The following is a 20,027-nucleotide window of genomic DNA, read 5'->3' as shown; positions in this document are numbered from 1 at the left end:
GTGACGTCATTGCGAGCGCCGGAAGTGCCTACCCAGGGATTGCGGCGGCTGGCGGGCGACTACGTTTACGGGGTCTCCCGGAGGGCCCGAGTCGGTGAGTGCCTTTTACCTTTTCCAGCGATGGATGGGAAGCGCGTGCGGGCGGCTACTCGCGGGGGGAGCGGGCGGGCGTTTTCTGTGTCGGGTCCTGGATTCTCCTACTGCGTTTGAATTGTGCAACAATTCTGCCCATGCGGTTGAGGGTGGAGAGACGCAGTGGAGTTTGAAATAAAGGAAAGTGTTGAGTCTAAGGTATAAGTTCGCCTCTCTGTAGCGCCTTAATATACAAAAAGAAGACTGAGCTAGGTAACATTAGTGACCTGAGACCGTTCAGGAAGTCGGTAATTTTACTGAGGGTGTTCGCCGTACCCAGCTCGCTATTAGGCACTTTGGGAACTACAAAATAAATCGTAAAACAGACTTTTGTTTTGTTTTCTGGTGGAGCTCTCAGTCTAGTTGGGGAGACAAGGCCAACTTGGGGAGAGTTGGATTTAAAGAATGACTCGTCTTTTGTATGGGTATGGACAAATGTTGGAACTTCTTGGCACCTTTTTTCTTCCTGTAAATCTATAATGGGCACTCACTGCTTTTTAAGAGGCCATAACATGCCCACCATTCCTACAGAAAAATCAGAACATAATGCAAGGTAGTTTATACTTCTAACCCAACAGCACACACAGACCAGGCCTCTAACCACTCTCAGGGAGCCTGCGTGCTAGTAGCCTGTCCTGGAGCCCTCCAGTCAATCCATAGCGAAGTCGCAATCTATCCAGGGCGCAGCTGAATTTTGTGAGGCCTCAATGCCGCCGTGGCCGATAGGGGACCGCTGGACGAATTTTCTCAGCAAACTAGTGGCCAGCCAGACTTCCCATGCTTCACATTCCCGTTATCTTTGGTTACCGCCCAGGATGTAAGCACTTTTGGTCTTCTGTGCAGTCTTCTCCTCCCATCTGCTTTGTGTTTCCTCTCGATTTAGGCCATCACTGCTTTTTCGTTTCTTACCCGTTTAAGGCCTCTACCTACACGCCATCTGTTCTTTCTGAAACCTCTATTTCCTGCCTAAACTATTTTACATATTCAGCTTCTTTGGTGAAATTCTTTTTCATCTCCTAACCTTAACTATTAATAACACGTACTTTTCCTGCCAGCCATTTCAGTTGTACCCTTTCTCTGGCCCTGCATTTAAAGTTGGGCATGGCTCTAGCGGTGTTGAACTGATTTCAGTTCCTCAGAGGACTTTCTTCCCTCAGTATCTTCACAAAGTCTCTTTTCTCTCTTTGGGACATTTGAACTCCCTGTTCCCTCCTACCTTTTTCTGGATAACTTCTACTAAAGATCCGAATTTAGCTGTCACTTTACTTGAGGGGTATTCCGTAACTTCCATAGAGTTAGGTATCCTTGCCACATACTCGTAGCTGCCCTGCACGTCCCTCACGGCGTTTATCACATGTATCTTAATTGCTTGTTTCTTTGCCATCCCTAAGCAAGACTGTGGGTGAGGGACTGTTTGTCTTGTTTATCTTTGTAACTCCAGTATCTAATACAGTGCTTGGCTCCTAAGACAGGTATTGCTTGAATGATTTCGGGTGCTGAAGATTTGGTTTCAGATCAGGCAGTTAATGTTAATGAGTAATTACCCCGTAGAAGGGGTCACCTGCCACTCAGCTACAGGTGATTGTGGCTATGTGAGAATATCCCAGTTTTGCCAGAACATCTAATTTTTTCAAGAAAAGTTTGAAATACCATTTTTTTTTTTTTTTTGAGATGGAGTGTCACTCTTGTTACCCAGGCTGGAGTGCAATGGCGTGATCTCGGCTCACCGCAACCTCCGCCTCCTGGGTTCAAGCAATTCTCCTGCCTCAGCCTCCCGAATAGCTGGGACTACAGGCGCGCGCTACCACGCCCAGCTAATTTTTGTATTTTTAGTAGAGACGGGGTTTCACCTTGTTGACCAGGATGGTCTCTATCTCTTGACCTCGTGATCCACCCGCCTTGGCCTCCCAGAGTGCTGGGATTATAGATATGAGCCACCGCGCCCGGCTGGAAATACCATTTTTAAAAAAGCATCATCTCCAAGTTTATAAATATTGTCAGTGGAATGGAATTTTACTGAAAAAAAAAAAAGGGTCAAACACAAGTCACATGTGGCTTATCAGTCACTAGTTTGGAATCTGTTTTAAGTCTTGTATGGTTTATATAATGGACTTTGTGGAGAATAATAGCTTTTGAGTTGGGCCTTGATGGGCGTTGGATTTAAATGAGAGAATGGAAAAAAGTATCAGTTTGGAAAGCAAACATTTCCCTGTAGTGTATGTTACTCTGTTTGGGTTACCATGAGGAGACTGGCATAATTATATGCTTTTGGAGACAATAGAAGGTTAGATGAGATGACAGAAGGAGGCATGTGGAAGACAGAAGCTTGGATTTATTACGGTTAATAAAAACCATTTGGATTCTTGATACTGGAAGCTTCACATTATGAATATGCATTAACAGTTGATTGAGTATCCTTTTTTAGGGTAAAATGGAGGGTAAAACACTGGAAGGAGGCTGACCGGTTAAGACTTTAACTTCCATCCATATGTGAAATAAGATTCAGATTTATAAATATTGTGTGTAGGCAGACATCTGGCATTTTTGTTTACTTGTGTAATTTCAGTTAATTGATCAATTATGGACAATCAGGGATCTCCTAAGTTTAGTGCAGTACAGTTGGGCTTGTAAAAGAAGTATCCTTAAAGCATTGGAAAGTTAAGTGACTTGTGAAACTAGTAGAGAATGCAGCTATATATACATAAATATATAAAAATTTTTTTTTTTTTAATTTAAGATGGGGTTTCACCATCATGGCCAAGCTGGTCTTGAACTCCTGACTTCAGGTGATCCACCCACCTTGGCCTCCCAAAGTGCTGGGATTACAGGCATGAGCCCCTGCGCCTGGCCTAAATTTGTATTTTTATTTTTTGAGACGTCTTGCTCTCACCCAGGCTGGAGTGCAGTGGCACAACCATAGCTCACTGCAACCTCTATCTCCCAGGTTCAAGGGATTATCTCGCCTCAGGTTCCTGAATAGCTGGGATTACAGGCATATGCCACCATGCCTGGTTAATTTTGATATATTTTTTTAGAGGAGACGGGGTTTCACTGTGTTGGCCAGACTGCTCTTGAACTCTCGACCTCAAATGATCTGCTTGGCTCAGCCTTCCAAAGAGCTGGGATTACAGGCACGAGCCACTGCACTCAACTGAGAATGCAGTACTTTATTTTGAGATGGTGTTTTCCTCTGTAGCCCAGGCTGGAGTACAGTGGTGCAATCTCGGCTCACTGGAAGGAAGCTGACTGGTTAAGATTTTAACCCTCTGCCTCCTGGGTTCAAGCAGTTCTCCTGCCTCAGCCCCCTGAGTAGCTGGGATTGCAGGCACCATCCACCATGCCTAGCTAATTTTTGTGTTTTTAGTAGAGATGGGGTTTCACCATGTTGACCAGGCTGGTCTTGAACTCCTGACCTCACATGATCCACCTGCTTCTCAAAGTGCTGGGATTACAGTGAGCCACTGTGCCCGGCCATGAATGCCGTACTTTAAAAGGGCTAAGTTATATGGTTCATCATGGAAGCAATCAATGGTTTTCTTGCCTCCAGCCTCTTTCTCTAATCCACCTTGTATATTGCCAGATTAATCTTTGGAATGACATTTTTGCCCCTCACCTTATTTCCAGACAAGAGCCTTTGGTGAGCAGCTTGCCTGATATTTGCTTTTGTATCACTTCTTGCCCTTGAATCTGTTCTTTCTACCCTTGCATGTGTCTGTTACGAAGCTATATGATAATGGTGGAAAGGGCTTGGCTTTTAAATCATGCAAGCCGGAGTCTGACTTCAGCCTCCATTTGGCTCTGGGATTTGAGCTTTTCAGAGTTTGCATGTTTTTATCTGGAATGTGAGAGATAATTTCTCCTTCATTAGGATTTTGTCAGTAAGGGATTTACATGTTTTGAAAGTTTATTGCACAAATTCTTGCACTTAAGGGAGGAAATGAATGCTTGTAGAACACCTGTGTAGGTTTATTTCTCACTCTTGCAATGTGAATCTTTTGCTCTGGTCAGTTCCATCTTCTTTCTCAGGTACTTTTTGTCTTTCCTAACACCTTTGCCTTTTCTTGGATTCTGGTATTCATTATGGTTCAACTACATTTAAACCATCTATTTGAAGATTCTATTTAAATTTGACATTAAGGGCCAGGCGCGGTGGGTCACGCCTGTAATCCCAGTACTTTGAGAGGCCAAGGCGGGTGGATCACGAGGTCAGGAGTTTGAGACCAGCCTGGCCAAGATGATGAAACCCTGTCTCTAAAAAAAAAAAAAAAAAAGAAAAAAAGAGAAAAAAAAAAGCGTTAAAAAAATAAAATAAATTCGACATTAAGAAAGTGACATTGAAGGGGTAAGGAAGTTAGTCCTGCAGATACCTGGAAAAGACCAGCTTTTTAAAAGGCTTCCTTAACTACCACTGCCTGCATTTATCTCTCCCTAAGCATTGAACAATGCTGAATTTTAGTAAATACATTGCTCTGTTTTGGTCATTTTAGTAGGTATCAGTTAATTTTTTTTCAAAGACCTTAACTATCTTCTAAAATTTGTGTTTAGTTGTCTGGAATTTCAAATATTTTCTAATAGAAACATTAGAATATTCACTCTGAATACTGAGCACAGGGTGCAAATTGTTATAGGAGCTTAATATTCATCAATGAGCAAAGAGACATCCCTGCTTTTTATTATTAGCATTAATTATCTAAGATACTATATAGTGTACTTTAATACAGATTAGTATTAATTACTAATTAGTACATAATTACTAATTAATTACTAATTAGTGCTAATTAAAAATAGCACGATTGCAGGATCTGGTAGTTGAGTGACATTAAGAAGGTGACATTGAAGGGTGAGAAAGTTAATTCCACAGATATTTGGAGAACATTTTGCACAGGGAATTGCCAGTGCAAAGACCTATGTTGATCTAAAGTTTGAGATTAAATGTGGCTTTTTCAGTAACCGTAATTGGCTCTCAGCAGTTGTTGAATGAATATAAAAAGTAAAGGAATGAGTTTGGGGAGGAGGAAGCTATCCTGAATGTATTTAATAATGGAAGCTGACTAGATTGGAATGCAGAGTTACTGTAGCCTAAGTTGCTACTATAACCAGTTTGGATAAAATGAAAAAACAGATCCATTTCCTTGACTTTGGTTCACAGTGCTAATGGTTTGACAGAAGGATATTGCCTCTGACTTTATTTTCTCAATTTCTATGACACTTTAGCTTAGAGTGCAAGTCCTCCATATCCTCTCAGCCCTTAGTTGAAGTTAACGTAACAGTGGTTGGGCAGCCCAATGGAGTGCTCTAAGAAAGGCTGATTTTCTTCCTGGAATTTGATATCCCATGTTGGTATATTAAACATACGGTCTTCATTGAATATGGCATGAGAGAGTGAGATTTTTATAATCAGGTACCCGTTATTAGCACACTTCTAAATGAAGCTTGTATTCTCCAAACTGAGTTTTAATTCTGTTTTCTGCCTAATTGTGTTGTAGAGGGTCCTTCTGTTTTTTTCTGTTGTATTCTTTAGTTGGCATATCCTGTTGGCTTAGATAACTTTTCTGGAGTACCACTGAGACTCCACGGCTGTGAGTAGACTTAGTGATGATGTGGCAGGTAGCATGATCACTCACTGGCAGTCTGAACAGCTTTGTGTAAATGTAACTGATTGGTCAATTTCCTAAGCTTGGATAATGTCATAAACAACATATGCCACTAATCAGGAAGCTTGCTGTACTTATAAGCAATTTTTAAATCCTTTGAAAATTACAAGGTTCTAGCCTGGGGACAACATGCTAAGACTACAACTTGGCAAAAAATAAAATTAGCCAGGTGTGGTGGTATGCCTGTGGTTCTAGCTACTAAGGAGGCTGAGTGGGGAGGATTGCTTGAGCCCAGGGGATCAAGGCTGCAGTGAGGTGTGTTTGACCCACTGCATTCCTGCCTGGGCGACTGAGACCCTGTCTAAAGAAAAAAAAAGAAAAGAAAAAGAAAACTACAAGTTGCCATTTGAATTTAAGGTGATATTAATGTATTCTGTCTTCTAATTACTGTAGGAAATGGTAATTTTCATTATATTAAACTACGGAGATATTTCAAAGCCAGCATTTACAACTACAAACATTACAATAACAACTACAAACCTTAAATATCTAGTACAGTCTTATCAGAGATAAAGATAAGATGATCTGCCTACCTCTCAACTGGCAAAATTCTAGAATAGAATTCTGGGAGTAGAAGTCTCTTATTATTTTGTTCTTATGAAACTTGGGTGGCCTCTGGTGGCTAAAATAATGTCTTCTATTTTTCCATCCTGGCCAACAGGGTAAAACCTTGTCGCTACTAAATATAAAAAAATTAGCTGAGCGTGGTGGCGCATGACTGTAATCCCAGCTACTCAGTAGGCTGAGGCAAGAGAATAGCTTGAACCAGGGAGTCAGAGGTAGCAGTGAGTTGAGATTGTGCCACTGCACTCCAGCCTGGCAACAAAGCAAGACTGTCTCAAAAACCAAAATTCTATTTTCGAGAGTGTGTTTGAAGGGACCTTTGGCTTGACAGTTCTATTTATATGGTTAATGAAGGTTTAACTATTTCTATATTGGTTGGTTTATACAGACACAAATCTTTATTTCTGTATTTCCCCCCCTTACAGGAAATTGTTGAAAACGTTAAATTTGATTCCTAAAAGGACTCAAGTAAGTATAGTATAGTAGTATTTAGTATAGTAGTTATTGTTACATTTTTGTGAGACACCAGTAAATTTCAGTATTTCAGTATTAAACTACATAGTATTTTAGAACTCTTACTGTTTTTCTCATTTATTACAAAATCTTATTTTTATTTACATTCTCCTTTAGTATGTTAATTTATATTCATCATTTTTACCATCATTTGACATGTTATGCTTATTGAATGATTTTTTTCAGGAACTTTAAAAACAGTTACACATTTTTGTAATACATAATAGTATATATACATTATGTAGTAAAATATTCATCCTCTGCCCAACTACCTGGTTCTCCCCAGAGGCAATTGCTGTTAAATTCTCTTGTTACCCCCAGGAGTAGTCGGCATAGCATATATATTCATACCTGGCCTTTTTACTGTGCTTTGCTTAGCAGTGTATCTTGGCAGTCTTTTCATATTTTTACTGCGATTACTTTTCTTTCAAATGGTTTGCAAAATATTCCTTTGTATGAATGTTCAGCAATTTACTTTGTGCCCTCTTAATGGATATTTTAAGGTCCTTTCAATCTTTGCTGTGCAGGTGTACAAGTATACCTAGAAGTAGAAGTACCAGGTCGAAGCATATGTGTATTTAAAAAATTTTTTTAAATGTTGCCAAATTCTTCCCAATCTGTACCAATTATACTTCCTTTATTAACATATGTAAATGTTGCTTTCCTTAATTTCATCACTGCAGTTGGATGTTTGCAGAGCTTTTGGATGAAAATTAGCATGCCATTATAGTTTTAGTTTTCATCTTCTTGATTTTGAAGGAGGTTGACCATATTTTGAAAAGACTTGAAGAGCCATTTGTATTTTTTTGTGAGCTGTTTGCTCATATGTCCATTTTTCTTCTGGTTATAGCTATTGACGTTTTCCCCCCTTTGATTGGACTTTAATTCATTGCTGTTACTATTTCTCTGTGCTGTATCTTAAAAAGGATAAAATCAAATTCTTTACACTGAAACCTTTAGTGGATTCAATAAGGGTGGTGGAGGAGGAGTAATGTTGACAATTTACTTGCCTTTGAAGCTTCCATTAATTCTTGGACCTAAAAGACTGGTTGCTTGGAATTACACATTATTAAATGAGGTCTCACTGGAGACAGATAATTCAATTTTATTCATGCATAATGTTAAGAGCTAATTTTTTTTCTCTTTAATGTGTGTTTTGAGAAAAAGTGTATTTTTAATTTAAAGTAAGATTTCCTAGGCATCTTTGGGTAGTTAATTCATTAATTGGGTCTGTTTGTATTAGAAAATATTATAGATATGTTTTTACAGAGAAAATTGGTTGCTTTGCTATAATAGCATCAAAAAAATATTGTACCCTTCTTCCAGCCTTTTTTTTCTTTAACCTAAACTAACTGAACCATTAGAATTCTGTAGGTGTTCTTTACTGCCAAAATGGAATACCAATCTGTTTCCCCTTCCCTTGGTGTTACATTATAAGGAGCCATCAAAAATCTTTTGACATTAAGTCTTCTTTGAAATATGTTCCTTCTTCACATATCTGTGGCCTACTTTCTATGTGCTGAAAGGCCCTAACTTACCACCTGGACCATTTTCACTTCTTGCTCATGGTGGTTCTGTGTGTACCTAAGGATGGTTCACAGTTATTGCCTTAGAACCTGCTCCACGATTACTTCACTTTTTCCTGGTTCTTCCCTGTTAACCATTAGTCATTCATTCCAGAAATTGTCAGGCTACTGTCTGCAAACAGCTAGCTGTCTTTGTAAATACAATTTACACACTCATACATTTGTGTATATTGCCTATGGCTGGAGATTTGAGTAGTTGTAAGAGAGATCTATGACCTACAAGGCTGAAAATATTTGTCCAATCCTTTGCAGAAAAATTTGCCAACTTCTGATCTATAGTATTGCCATTTCATATAAATGGTCTCCTTGTGTATCCTATTCTCATCTTCTTGTTTGCCGTGTCTTTTGTCTGTTTAGTCGCTATTTTCATCTCTTCTTGTGGCTGTATACCCTTGGATTCTGTAATACTTTATTCATGCTCTACGCAGAATGTGTCAGCTCTCAAAGTAGGAAGCATTTATGAAAAGAATACACCCTTCCACCTACCTTCTCTGAATCCCAAACCTGAAAAATGTGACAGAACTTTTATTTTAGTTTCACATTTTGTGAAGATGGCTTTGCATTGAAATTAATTCATAGGATTAAAAAAATCAGGAGTGGTTTCCTTCAGGAGTTGTGTGTTTTTTTGCAGGATTGTTCATTTAACACTTTTTCAGTTAAAAACACATTATTTAACATAGAGAACATATATATTATATGAAGACTGTAGAAAAGCAAAAAACTAATGTTATTTATACAAACTATTCACCAGGAAATAGGAATAGCTTTGCTAATCAGCCATTTAAACGACTCATATAAAATGAGTTGTTTCTATTTTTTACTATAGGAGAATAAAAAAGTATTTGTGGTCCAGAGTATTAAGGGTTTTCCTCCCATAATTGGTGGCAACAATCTATTTGAAGATTTTTTTTTTTTTTTAAAGACGGGGTTTCGCCATGTTGGACAGGCTGATTTCGAACTCCTGAACTCAAGTGATCCACCCTCCTTGGCCTCCCAGAGCCCTGGGATTACAGGCATGAGCCACTGCGCCCAGCCCTATTTGAAGCTTTGAATAGTCTTGCCTAAGAAGGAATATAGGGCTTTCTGTATTTTTTTTTTTTTTTTAAGAAAATCTCAAAATTGTTGGGAAGAAACATTTTTTCTTTGAGTCACATTTTTTTCCCTTAAGATCTCTAGAAAATATTTGCGTTGGAAAGTAATCATTTATTCCTTCCTTTTCTATTACTTTCTAGTAGCATGAAAACCATAAATCTTTGGTTTCTTTTTTTCTTTAGTGGCTTACAGAAGAGATGAAATGTGGTCTGAGGGACGATATGAATATGAAAGACTTCCGAGAGAACGAGCATCTCCTCGAAGTCATCCCAGTGTAAGTTACTCCTACATATTAAACGATTCAAAAGCCTAGTGTCTAAGTTCATTTGATACACTGATGCTAGGCCTGTTAACAAAAATTTCATTGTCAGAAATTTACCAGTGTAGATTGCAAAAGAGGTCAAGCTTATCTTTTATAAGTTCGAAAATAAAGACATTTAAGGAGAAAACTTATTATTTGTATTTCTTGTTTAAATTTCTAAACTGAAGGATTTATATTGAATTTAATTTGTGAACAAAATTACAGATTTTATAAAGATTATACCATGAGTTAATAAAGAAGTATTTGAGTACTTGTTCCTGCTATTGGCTGTTAACTGTTTTTTTTCTATATTCCTTAACATGTTGCAAATTGAATATATGAAATTCTAAAAATAGGCTTTCATTTTAAGAGAGCAGAACTCTCTTCCTATAGTGGAAACTTGTTAATATCCCTAGTTAGGATTCCTGCTGGTGTGCTGTTCTGTGATCAGGCAGTTTGGCTGGTGAGTAAGAATGCCTGGAGGCTCTGGGGCAGACAGGCAGGCAGCTTCTGGTGTGCTGTCCTACTTCTTGTCTCTTTGTTGCTCTGGGAATTCAGAATTTTGAGCCCAGTGTTTTCTAAGCCCAAAGAGCTTGCTGTTTTGTTTACTATTTCCAGTGTTACATCTAGTACTTGTCAGGTAATAGAAGCTTAATATTTATTTGAATGAATATGTGTACTGACCCCCCCATTATCCCCTATAGAGGTCTAAAGGAACGTTTGGGGAAGATCAAGAAGCTAACTTAAACTTTTGCACAGACTCATTCTAAGCACCAAGGGACTGAGGTTATGGTGGTGGTATATAAATATAGATTCATTATGTACCTTCAAAAGCCACAAATATTTATTTCTACATTAGTTATTTTTTACTTACATATCATTTAAGACTATAGCCCAGTCAGATGGGTGGTATCATCTTTAGGTTTGTTGTTGTCCTGGATTACAGCCCAGGTTGGCGTTGATTTAAAATGATTTAAGGTGGAAAAAATAAAGATGCCCACTATACTTTAGGATGGCCAGACTTAATTATTACTATATGTGATTTCTTTCCAGGTTAAGTCGTAGATTGTATGTTTTTAATCAAAATCCAATGTTTTTATTTATATTTTTTACTTGATAAGGTTATTCTGTAGTTTACCTGTAGGTAAATCTGACAAAGAAATACAGGGATAGGAAAAGGGATGACTTTTTTCTTTATCTCCCCTCTCTCCTCCACCACTCTGCCAAGGATCTATCCCATTGGGAATTTTTTCTTTTCTTTTCTTTTCATGGAGTTTCACTTTTGTTGCCCAGTCTGAAATGCAGTGGCATGATCTCGGCTCATTGCAACCTCCACCTCCCAGGTTCAAATGATTCTCTTGCCTCAGCCTCCCAAGTAACTGGGATTACAGGTGCCCGCCAGTATATTTTTGTATTTTTAGTAGACACAGAGTTTCAACATGTTTGCCAGGCTGATCTCGAACTCCTGACCTCAAGTAATCTGCCCACCTGGCCTCCCAAAGTGCTGGGATTACAGGCATGAGACACTGCCACTGCACCCCACCAATTTTTGTATTTTTAGTAAAGACAGGGTTTTTCCATGTTTGGCCAGGCTGGTCTCAAACTCCTGGCCTGAAGTGATCTATCCGCTTTGGCCTCCCAAAGTGCTGGGATTACAGGTGTCAGCCACCACGCTCAACCCTGTTAGGAATTTTAAATTCTGTGTTTTGAAAATACTTAAAAGAATTTTCTGTATGGTTATGCCATCAGCTGGGCACCAGTCAGTAGGAATGTGTGCTTTATTACTTTGGGGCCTGGGAAAGCAGTTTATTGTATCGATTTTAGATTTTAAGAGGAGTAGTGGACCCAGGGAGATGAGGATATTGTTAAGTGCTGACCCAGAGAATTACTAAATTAATACACCATATGGTATGGGAAAAGCTTTAGTGTGGCAGAACGATAGGCAATCGGTATTTTAGAGTGTGGGATTTCCAAGATGCAACGGTTTTGAGTGAAGTTCAGTGTGTAACAGTGAGAATAGAGAGCTAGTGCAAGTTATTGGAGTTGAGAGCAAGGAAACTTTTAGGATAGACTTTGGATTTGTGGTTTAGATCAGAAGCTCTCAATCCTTGCTGTACATTAAAATTTCTTAGAGAGCTCTTCAGTACCACTGTATGGGCCCCATCTTAGATAATTAACTTATCTTTGTGGGTGTGATGTGGACCTCAATATTGTTTAGAAGTTCAAGTGATTCTTACATGCAGAATTTAAAAAATACAGATGTATATGAAGATTGAAGTCATTGATAGTGACAAGAGTTGAGGTCAACATGACAGGTGATGGAAGTCTTCAATGAATCAGTACACTGTGGAAAAATCTAAACAAAACCAAACATTTTCATTTAATACTATCTGTTTGTGTAAATATGAAACAGAGGCTTCTTATCCCTCATAAAATAATTTTATCAATAGCAAGCAGGTAGGGAGATATGTTTTATAACACAATTGTCCTTAAAATCAGACTAGATGTATTCAGATGTCCCTTAAATGCCTAACGGTAAATCTTACTTCCTTAAGTTATCTGGCTGCTTGATTCCTCATGGGGGCTTAGATTGTTTTTCTCTTTTTGAGAGCACAGGACCTGCGTAGACCTTGTACAGGTTCATTCCTCTCCTTTTTCTTCAATTCCATTAGATTGATCTTTCTGTTCCCTCAGTCAGCCTCCCCTAGTTTATACAAATCCTTCTTTCTGTATTTCCATATCCCACTTTCCCAAGTTAGGATTGGCCTTATTTTGATTAGTAATTTAAAGCCTCTTCTTTTCCTCAATATGTTAAACCCCTTACATGGCTCTTGAAAATTATCCCCTATGCCTTCTGTGTTACACCTACATCTTAGTTAAATAAATCATAGATTTTTAACCTTTTTTTTGTACCGTGGATCCCTTTAGCAGTCTGGTGAAGCTTATGGATCTCTCTCAGAATAACATTTTTAAACCTATAAATAAAATGCTCAGAACTAAGTACACTTACATTTGATAATAATTATCAAATTATTAAAAACCAAATTTGTGATACAGTAATAGAGACTTTTTTTAGTAGGTCATTAAATATCAAAAGCTAGTGGTGGGGCTTTCATTGCTATAATTTCAAAGTAACGATGAGTGTTATGAATGATATTTTGCAATACCTGTAACAGCTAGCTGTAATATTATATAAAATTATCTGTGATTTTTGTTGGTAACAAAGTCACAGATATAGCTGTTGTTCTTATGTAGTTATCTAAAGTTAGTTGAAAAAGCAATTTTATATTCACATCTGATTTAGTGGACCCACTGAGTCTTTGGATTAAAGTAATCGAACTAGAAATGTAAATAGTTATACTTGCTTACTTTCAATCTAATAAAAACATAACTTATTAAAAGTTTAAGGCTGAATACAGTGGCTTATGCCTCTAATCTCACACTTTGGGAGTCTGAGGTGGGAGGATCACATGAGCCCAGGAGTTTGAGACCAGCCTGGGCAACAAAGGAGACCCTGTCTCTACAAAAAAATTTAAAAATTAGTCACACATGATGGTGCATGCCTGTAGTCCCACTTAGTTGGGAGGCTGAGGCAGGAGGATTGCTTGAGCCCAAGAAGTTGAGGCTGCAGTGAACCGTGTTTTGTGCCACTGTGCTCAAGCCTGGGCAACAGAGGGAGATCCTGTCTCAAAAAAAAAAAAAAGTTTAAGAATATTTGGTTAGAGAATCTAATGTTATTTAAAAAAACCATATTAGCATGTCATATTGATGTGTATGAGAAAGTTTATAAGCAGCATTATTTGTAAGAGCTTCAAACTGGCAACAAACCAGATGTCCAACAGTAAAGTTAATAAATTAATTGCTTACAAAATACAGCAATGAGAATAAATAGGTTACTGCCAGGTGTAACAATGTGGATAAACTTAACAAACATAGTATTAAATAAGTCAGTCATAAGAGTTTATTCTGCATGTTTTATTTTATGTAACATTCCAAAACAGGAGAAACTGGATTGGAAAGTGGTTTCTGTAGTAGTGACTGGGAGACTACATAATAAATGATTTTGCTGTGTTGGGAATATTCTCTTTCTTAATCTGGGTGAAAATTTATCTTACATCTTATGAAAATTTATCCAGCAATACATTTGTGATTTGTACACTTTTTTGTATGTATGTCATACCTTAAAAGTTTTGAAAAGACAGATTTGTTTTTCCAAAATATAAAACCAGTTAAGTTGATAACCTACTGTCGCTAGTGGCTGGAATAGAGGAAGGTAACATTCTATTTTGTTTTGTATATTTGAGTTCTGTTCTGTATCAAAAAACAATTTTACTGCATTTCTGTCCGTTTTCTTCTTTTTTTTTTTTTTTTTTTTAAGAAAGAGTCTCTATTTGCCCAGGCTGAAGTGCAGTGGAGCAATCTCAGCTCACTGTAACCTCTGCCTCCCAGGTTCAAGTGATTCTCCTACCTCAGCCTCCCTGAGTAGCTGGGATTACAGGTTCCTGCCACCATGCCCAGCTAATTTTTGTATTTTTAGTAGAGTCAGGGTTTCACCATGTTGACCAGGCTAGTTTCGAACTCCTAAACTCAGGTAATCCACTTGCCTCAGCCTCCCAAAGTGCTGGGATTATAGCCATGAGCCACTGCGCCCAGCCTCTCCCTTTTTTTCTTACTATACCCTTTGCCCCATTTGTGATCAATTCTGATACAAAAGCAATGTATTTGAAGAACTACTAGATGTGATATAAAGTGTAATATGAAGTGATGACTGTTGGGAAGGTACCTTCTGTAGTAGAATGACCTCATTGATAAGAGCAGCTGTTTTCTGAGTGTCTAGCCTTGATGAACCTGAAAAGACAATTGAACACTAATATACTTTGGTTTTAATGTTAAATTGTACTTGATTTGAGTTTTCGGCAATCATAACCTCGGTGTACAGCTTAACAAATGTACAGTCATTATTTTAGCACTTTATGGTACTCTTTTAAATTCTTTGTGTAAATAGCAAGTCACTTTTATAAGGGGCTTTCACAGAAATTTTTATTTGGCCTTAAACTCGAATAGGTGCATTGAACTTAAGTTCACAGATGTGCACTACAGAGACTCTTTATATAAATATATATACTTCTTCTGTAGGAAGGAAATCAATCATCACAGAATATCTACACTTCTAGATACCTGTAAAGCTCTTGTTTGTTTTTTTTGAGATGGAGTCTTACTCTGTCACCCAGGCTGGAGAGCAGTGGTGCGATCTTGGCTCACTGCAACCTCTGTCTCCTAGGTTCAGGCAATTCTCCTGCCTCAGCCTCCCGAGTAGCTGGGACTACAGGCATTTGCCACCATGCCTGGCTAATTTTTGTATTTTTCATAGAGATGGGGTTTCACCATATTGGCCAGGCTGTTCTCGAACTCCTGACCTTGCAGTCCACCCACCTCGACCTCCCAAAGTGCTGGGATTACAGGCATGAGCCACCGTGCCCAGCTAAAGCTCTTTTTTTTTTCTTTTTTTTAAATTAAGATGGGATTTCACCATGATGGCCAGGCCGGTTTTGAACTCCTGACCTCAGGTGATCCACCCACCTCAGCCTCCCAAAGTGCCAGGATTACAGGCGTGAGCCACCATGTCTGGCCAAAGCTCTTGTTTTTAAAGCATGCTTTCTGTCTTTAAACCTATAATTTCTGTGAGCTTAGTTATCTGATTTCTTAATCTTTATCAAATTTTGTGGCAAAATGGCATTCATTCATTCATTCATTCATTCATTCATTCATACACACAGGGTCTTGCTCTGTCATCCAGCCGAAGTGCAGTGGAGCATTCCTAGCTCATTGCAGCCTCAGACTCCTGAGCTTTAGTGATCCTCTCAACTTGGCCTCCCAAATTGTTGGGATTACAGGCATGAGGCACCATGCTGGCCCAGAATGGCTTTTAAATACATGTAAACTTCCAGTTACAGGGGTCAAACTTCTTAGTCTGTTGGGGAACAGATAGGTAATATGAAGATGCAATATCAAATGTTGATTTTTCCATTGGCTCATTTGAAAATGGGAGAGAAGTTCCAGTTTCAGAATTTTTAAAAGTTGTAAAGTTTGGAAATTAGGATCAGAATACAAGCAGTTTATATTCTGGGCAATATTAACTTTTATGCCCACATTTTATTATTGTTTTATACAGTCATCAGTGTTCATGTAAATTTTCCCATGTAAGTACAACTTCCAATATTTTATTATGAAAGTTTTCAAACATACAGCAGTCAAAGAATTTCATAATGACCATTCATATGCTAGTGACCATTCATATACATTTACCATTTAGATTCAACTATTAACATTTTACTAACCTTGATTTATCATGTATTTATATATCCTATTAATCCATTTAGTTTTTCAATACATTTTAAAGTAAATTGTGGACATCAGTATCCTTCCCATTAACTACTCAAGCATACCTATTATTAGCTAATGTGTAATTTTTTAGTAGTTTTTTTAAATGGGAAAATTACATGAAATGTAAAAAAAAGTGTTTGATGAATTTGATTCAGTAAGGTTCTCTTGTGTAGAGTTGCCCTAGGAGGTGTTTTACTTTCTTCTTCTTGTCACCATTTTTGGAAGAAATGTGATCAGTTCTTGGCTACATTCTCTAATAACATGTCTTAGCTCTTTGGGTCAGTATCAGTTTTCATCTTTTTGACCCATTGTCACCAAAAGGCATTGGAAAGACTTAGAAGCACCAATATTTCATTGAAGAATCAGTGAATGAAATAAATCAACAAGTGCTACAATGGAAATGCGTGTCATAGACTATAGAGATCAGAGTTAGGAAATCACAAGCTTATGAAAGCAAAAGCCTACCAGCCTATGTAATAGAATATTTTAGTTAGATATGGTTTGTATGGTACATTTCTGTATATAAAAATGTGATGCCAGAAGTACAATAAATTTGAGATAGCAGGTTATAATATATATTATGGATATGATGTTTACTGTGTGCCTGATAGTGTTCCAGATGCTGGGAATAGAGCAGTAAATAAGACCAGTAAGGTTTCTGTAGGCTTACATTTGCATTGTAAGTTGATTGTGATGTATTGGCGTTGATTATTTACATATACCAGTGTATTTACTTACTTCTTTGGTAGATTAGTGTATTTTAGTTGTTGGTGGTATTTTATAAGGGGGAACGTCAAGCACACAGTAATAGACATTAATGTAATAAACTCCCAAAGGAGAAATCAATTATCAGCTAGATTATTTTGAAGTAAATCGTGATACTACACTTCAAATGTCAATAAGTATTTCAGTATGTGTCACTAGAGGATAAAAATGTTTGGCGGGGATGGGCTTAATACATTTATATTAGTACTTTCATTTTAAATTAAATGATTTTCTGTTAAAATCAGTACATTTTAATAATATATTGGAAAAGAAATATTTTTAAAGAAAGATGGTAATCCACATAATTTGTACCTAGTTGATTATGAGATTTAATATCAGTGTGGAATTTATTTATATATTTATTTTTTTGAGAAAGAGTCTTGCTCTGTTGCCCAGGCTGGAGTGCAGTGGCACAAGTCTCAGCTCACTGCAACCTCTGCCTCCCAGGTTCAGACAGTTCTTGTACCTCAGCCTCCCAAGTAGCTGGGATTACAGCTGTGTTTCACCACTATTGTCTAATTTTGTATATTTTTAGTAGAGACGGGGTTTTACTGTGTTAGCCAGGCTGGTCTCAAATTCCTGGCCTCCAGCTGATCTGCATGCCTCAGCCCTGCAAAGTGCTGCGATTACAGGCGTGAGCTACTGTGTCCAACCAGTGTGAACAATTTGATAGAGATTTTCATATCAAATCAAATAAAAACCATCAACTTGGTGCTTTTACTTATTAAAATGAAAGCATTTCCCATAACAGATAGTTATATGGGAATGTATAGCAAATGAAGAAATAGCTGAGGCCAGGTGTGGTGGCTCATGCCTGTAATCCCAGCACTTTGGGAGGCCTAGGCAGGTGGATAACAAGGTCAGGAGTTCAAGACCAGCCTGGCCAACATGATGAAACCCTGTCTTTACTAAAAATACAAAAATTAGCTGGGTGTGATGGCCGGTGCCTGTAAGCCCAGCTACTCGGGAGACTGAGGCAGAGAATTGTTTGAACCCAGGAGGCAGAGGTTGCAGTGAGCCGAGATCGTGCCCCTGCACTCCAGCCTGGGCTTCGTCTTAAAAAAAAAAAAAAAAGCTGCTTATTTTTTTAATAAAATTATTTCAGATTTTTAAATTGGAAAACTAGATATTTTATTCTGACCAGATTCTCATCTGCATATGCAAACTGAAGAATTCTTATTACACACACTTAGAGATTCTCTTGCAGTAGTAACCTTAGGAGTGAGTTGTCACCCCTAAGATAATGACAGATTTGAAAGATTAGATTTCACTGAAGTATAACTTTCCAAAAAAAGTATTTAAATTTATGTGGAATTTTTTTTAAATATCCTGTCAGATTAAATTATTAGTAGACAGACCTTTTCTGTTAAATGAGCTACATATAGTTTTTAATTTTGGTCTGACTGATCATACCATTAATACTAACTTTGGAGTAGCAAATTCAATAAATTCTATGCATCTTTTTTGGAAATTCTAGTAACATCTACAGAAAGTTCTGATCTTTTTAATAAGGATAATCATTAACATGTAGATACATAAGTCAGTATCTACATGAGTGTGTAGATATTTTAAGTAATAAACAGAAGAAGTAAAAATTGATATTGATTGAGTAAATTGAGATTTTTATTTTTTAAATCGATTTTATTTTCTTTCTCCTGGTAACTTTCATTTAGGTAAATTGAGGTTTTATATCCAAATTCAAGATTTGAAATATCTGCATTTGAAATAATAGAAATGTTTCAACTCCATTGAATTTATTTTTTGATTAATTGAAAATGACCCTATTAACCTTCTAAGGCATTCTTTATAAATCATAATTTTTATTTCTGGTTTGTTATGGTGCTATTGTTTTCCAAGGTATTTTCCTCTTTTTTTCTTTCCATGTTTTATTTTGATTTATTTGTTTTTAACATAAATTTTATTGTGTATATCTGAGATTTACAGTATGATGTTATGGGATACATATAAGTGCAGATACACATGGATGCATATTCATAGTACGGTGGTTACTGTAGTGAAGGAGACAAACATATTCATCATCCCACATAGTTACCTTATTGTGTGATAAGAACACCTAACATTTGTATATTTCCCCAAAATTTCCAATGCAATAGAATTTTACTAATTTTGGTCCTCATATTGTACATTAGATCTCTAGACTTGTTCATCCTACTTAACTATTTTGTATTCCTTGACTTACATCTCCCCATTTCTTCCCCTACCCATGGTAACCAGTTTCATCCTTTATCTCTGTGTATTTGAACTTTTTTTTTAATTCCACATATAAATGAGATCATGCAATTTTTTTGTGTGTGTATCTAAGTTATTTCACCTAACATAATGTCCTTCAGTTACATCCATGTGTCGTAAATGGCAATATCTCCCTTTCTTTATAAGGATGAATAATCTACTAATATATTTATATGCCAGATTTTCTTGGTCCATTTGTTTGTCCATGGGCATTTAAGTTGTTTCTAAAGTTGGCAACTGTGAATAATGCTGCAATGAACATGGAAATGTGAATATCTTGAACATGTGGTGATTTCATCTCCTTTAGGTATACAGTACTCAGAAGAGGAATTACTGGGTCATGTGGTAGTTCTGTTTTTACTTTCTCTAGGAATTTCCATACCGTTTTCTATAATGGCTATACTAATCTGTATTCCCACCAACAGTATACTAGGGTTCTCTTTCCTTCACACTCTCGCCAACATTTATTATCTCTTGTCTTTCTGACTGTAGCCATCCTTAAGGGTGTGAGGGAGTATCTCATAGTGGTTTTAATTTGCATTTTCCTTATGGTTACTGATTCAAGCACCTTTTCATATACCTGTTGACCTTTTTTTGAAAAAATTATTATTACCTGGAGATGGGGGTCTCACTCTGTTTTCCTAGGCTGGAGTGCAGTTGCCAGTCACAGCTCGCTGCAGCCTTGAACTCTTAGGCTCAAGGGATCCTCCCACCTTAGCCTCCCAAGTAGCTGGAACTACAGGTGTGAGCAGCTGTGCCCACCTGGCCATTTTTTTTTTCAACTAT

The 20,027-nt window shown here is 37.5% G+C and overlaps 1 protein-coding gene across 50 annotated transcripts in view; it reads left to right on the top strand.

The window, feature by feature from the left end:
• The window catches only part of PPHLN1 (periphilin 1), a 164,777-nt gene that overhangs the window by 31,814 nt on the left and 112,936 nt on the right, over positions 1–20,027 (top strand). For 25 of the 50 annotated variants that reach the window (XR_013522701.1, XM_078338894.1, XM_078338897.1 and 22 more), the window contains exons 1-2: positions 31–94; positions 9,724–9,815. Coding sequence is in view for 45 of the 50 variants with exons in the window: in XM_078338880.1 (XP_078195006.1) it covers positions 9,739–9,815 (77 nt within the window). In the remaining 5 variants the exon portion in view is untranslated. Of the gene's footprint in view, positions 1–30; positions 95–6,377; positions 6,449–6,775; positions 6,819–9,723; positions 9,816–20,027 lie in introns of those variants that run through there. The other 25 variants (XM_078338893.1, XM_078338892.1, XM_078338887.1 and 22 more) reach the window with 4 other exon arrangements.

Source organism: Callithrix jacchus, chromosome 9, assembly GCF_049354715.1.
Source record: "Callithrix jacchus isolate 240 chromosome 9, calJac240_pri, whole genome shotgun sequence".
NCBI classification, from domain to species: Eukaryota; Metazoa; Chordata; class Mammalia; order Primates; family Cebidae; genus Callithrix; species Callithrix jacchus.
This window is presented reverse-complemented; position numbering and strand designations above follow the sequence as displayed.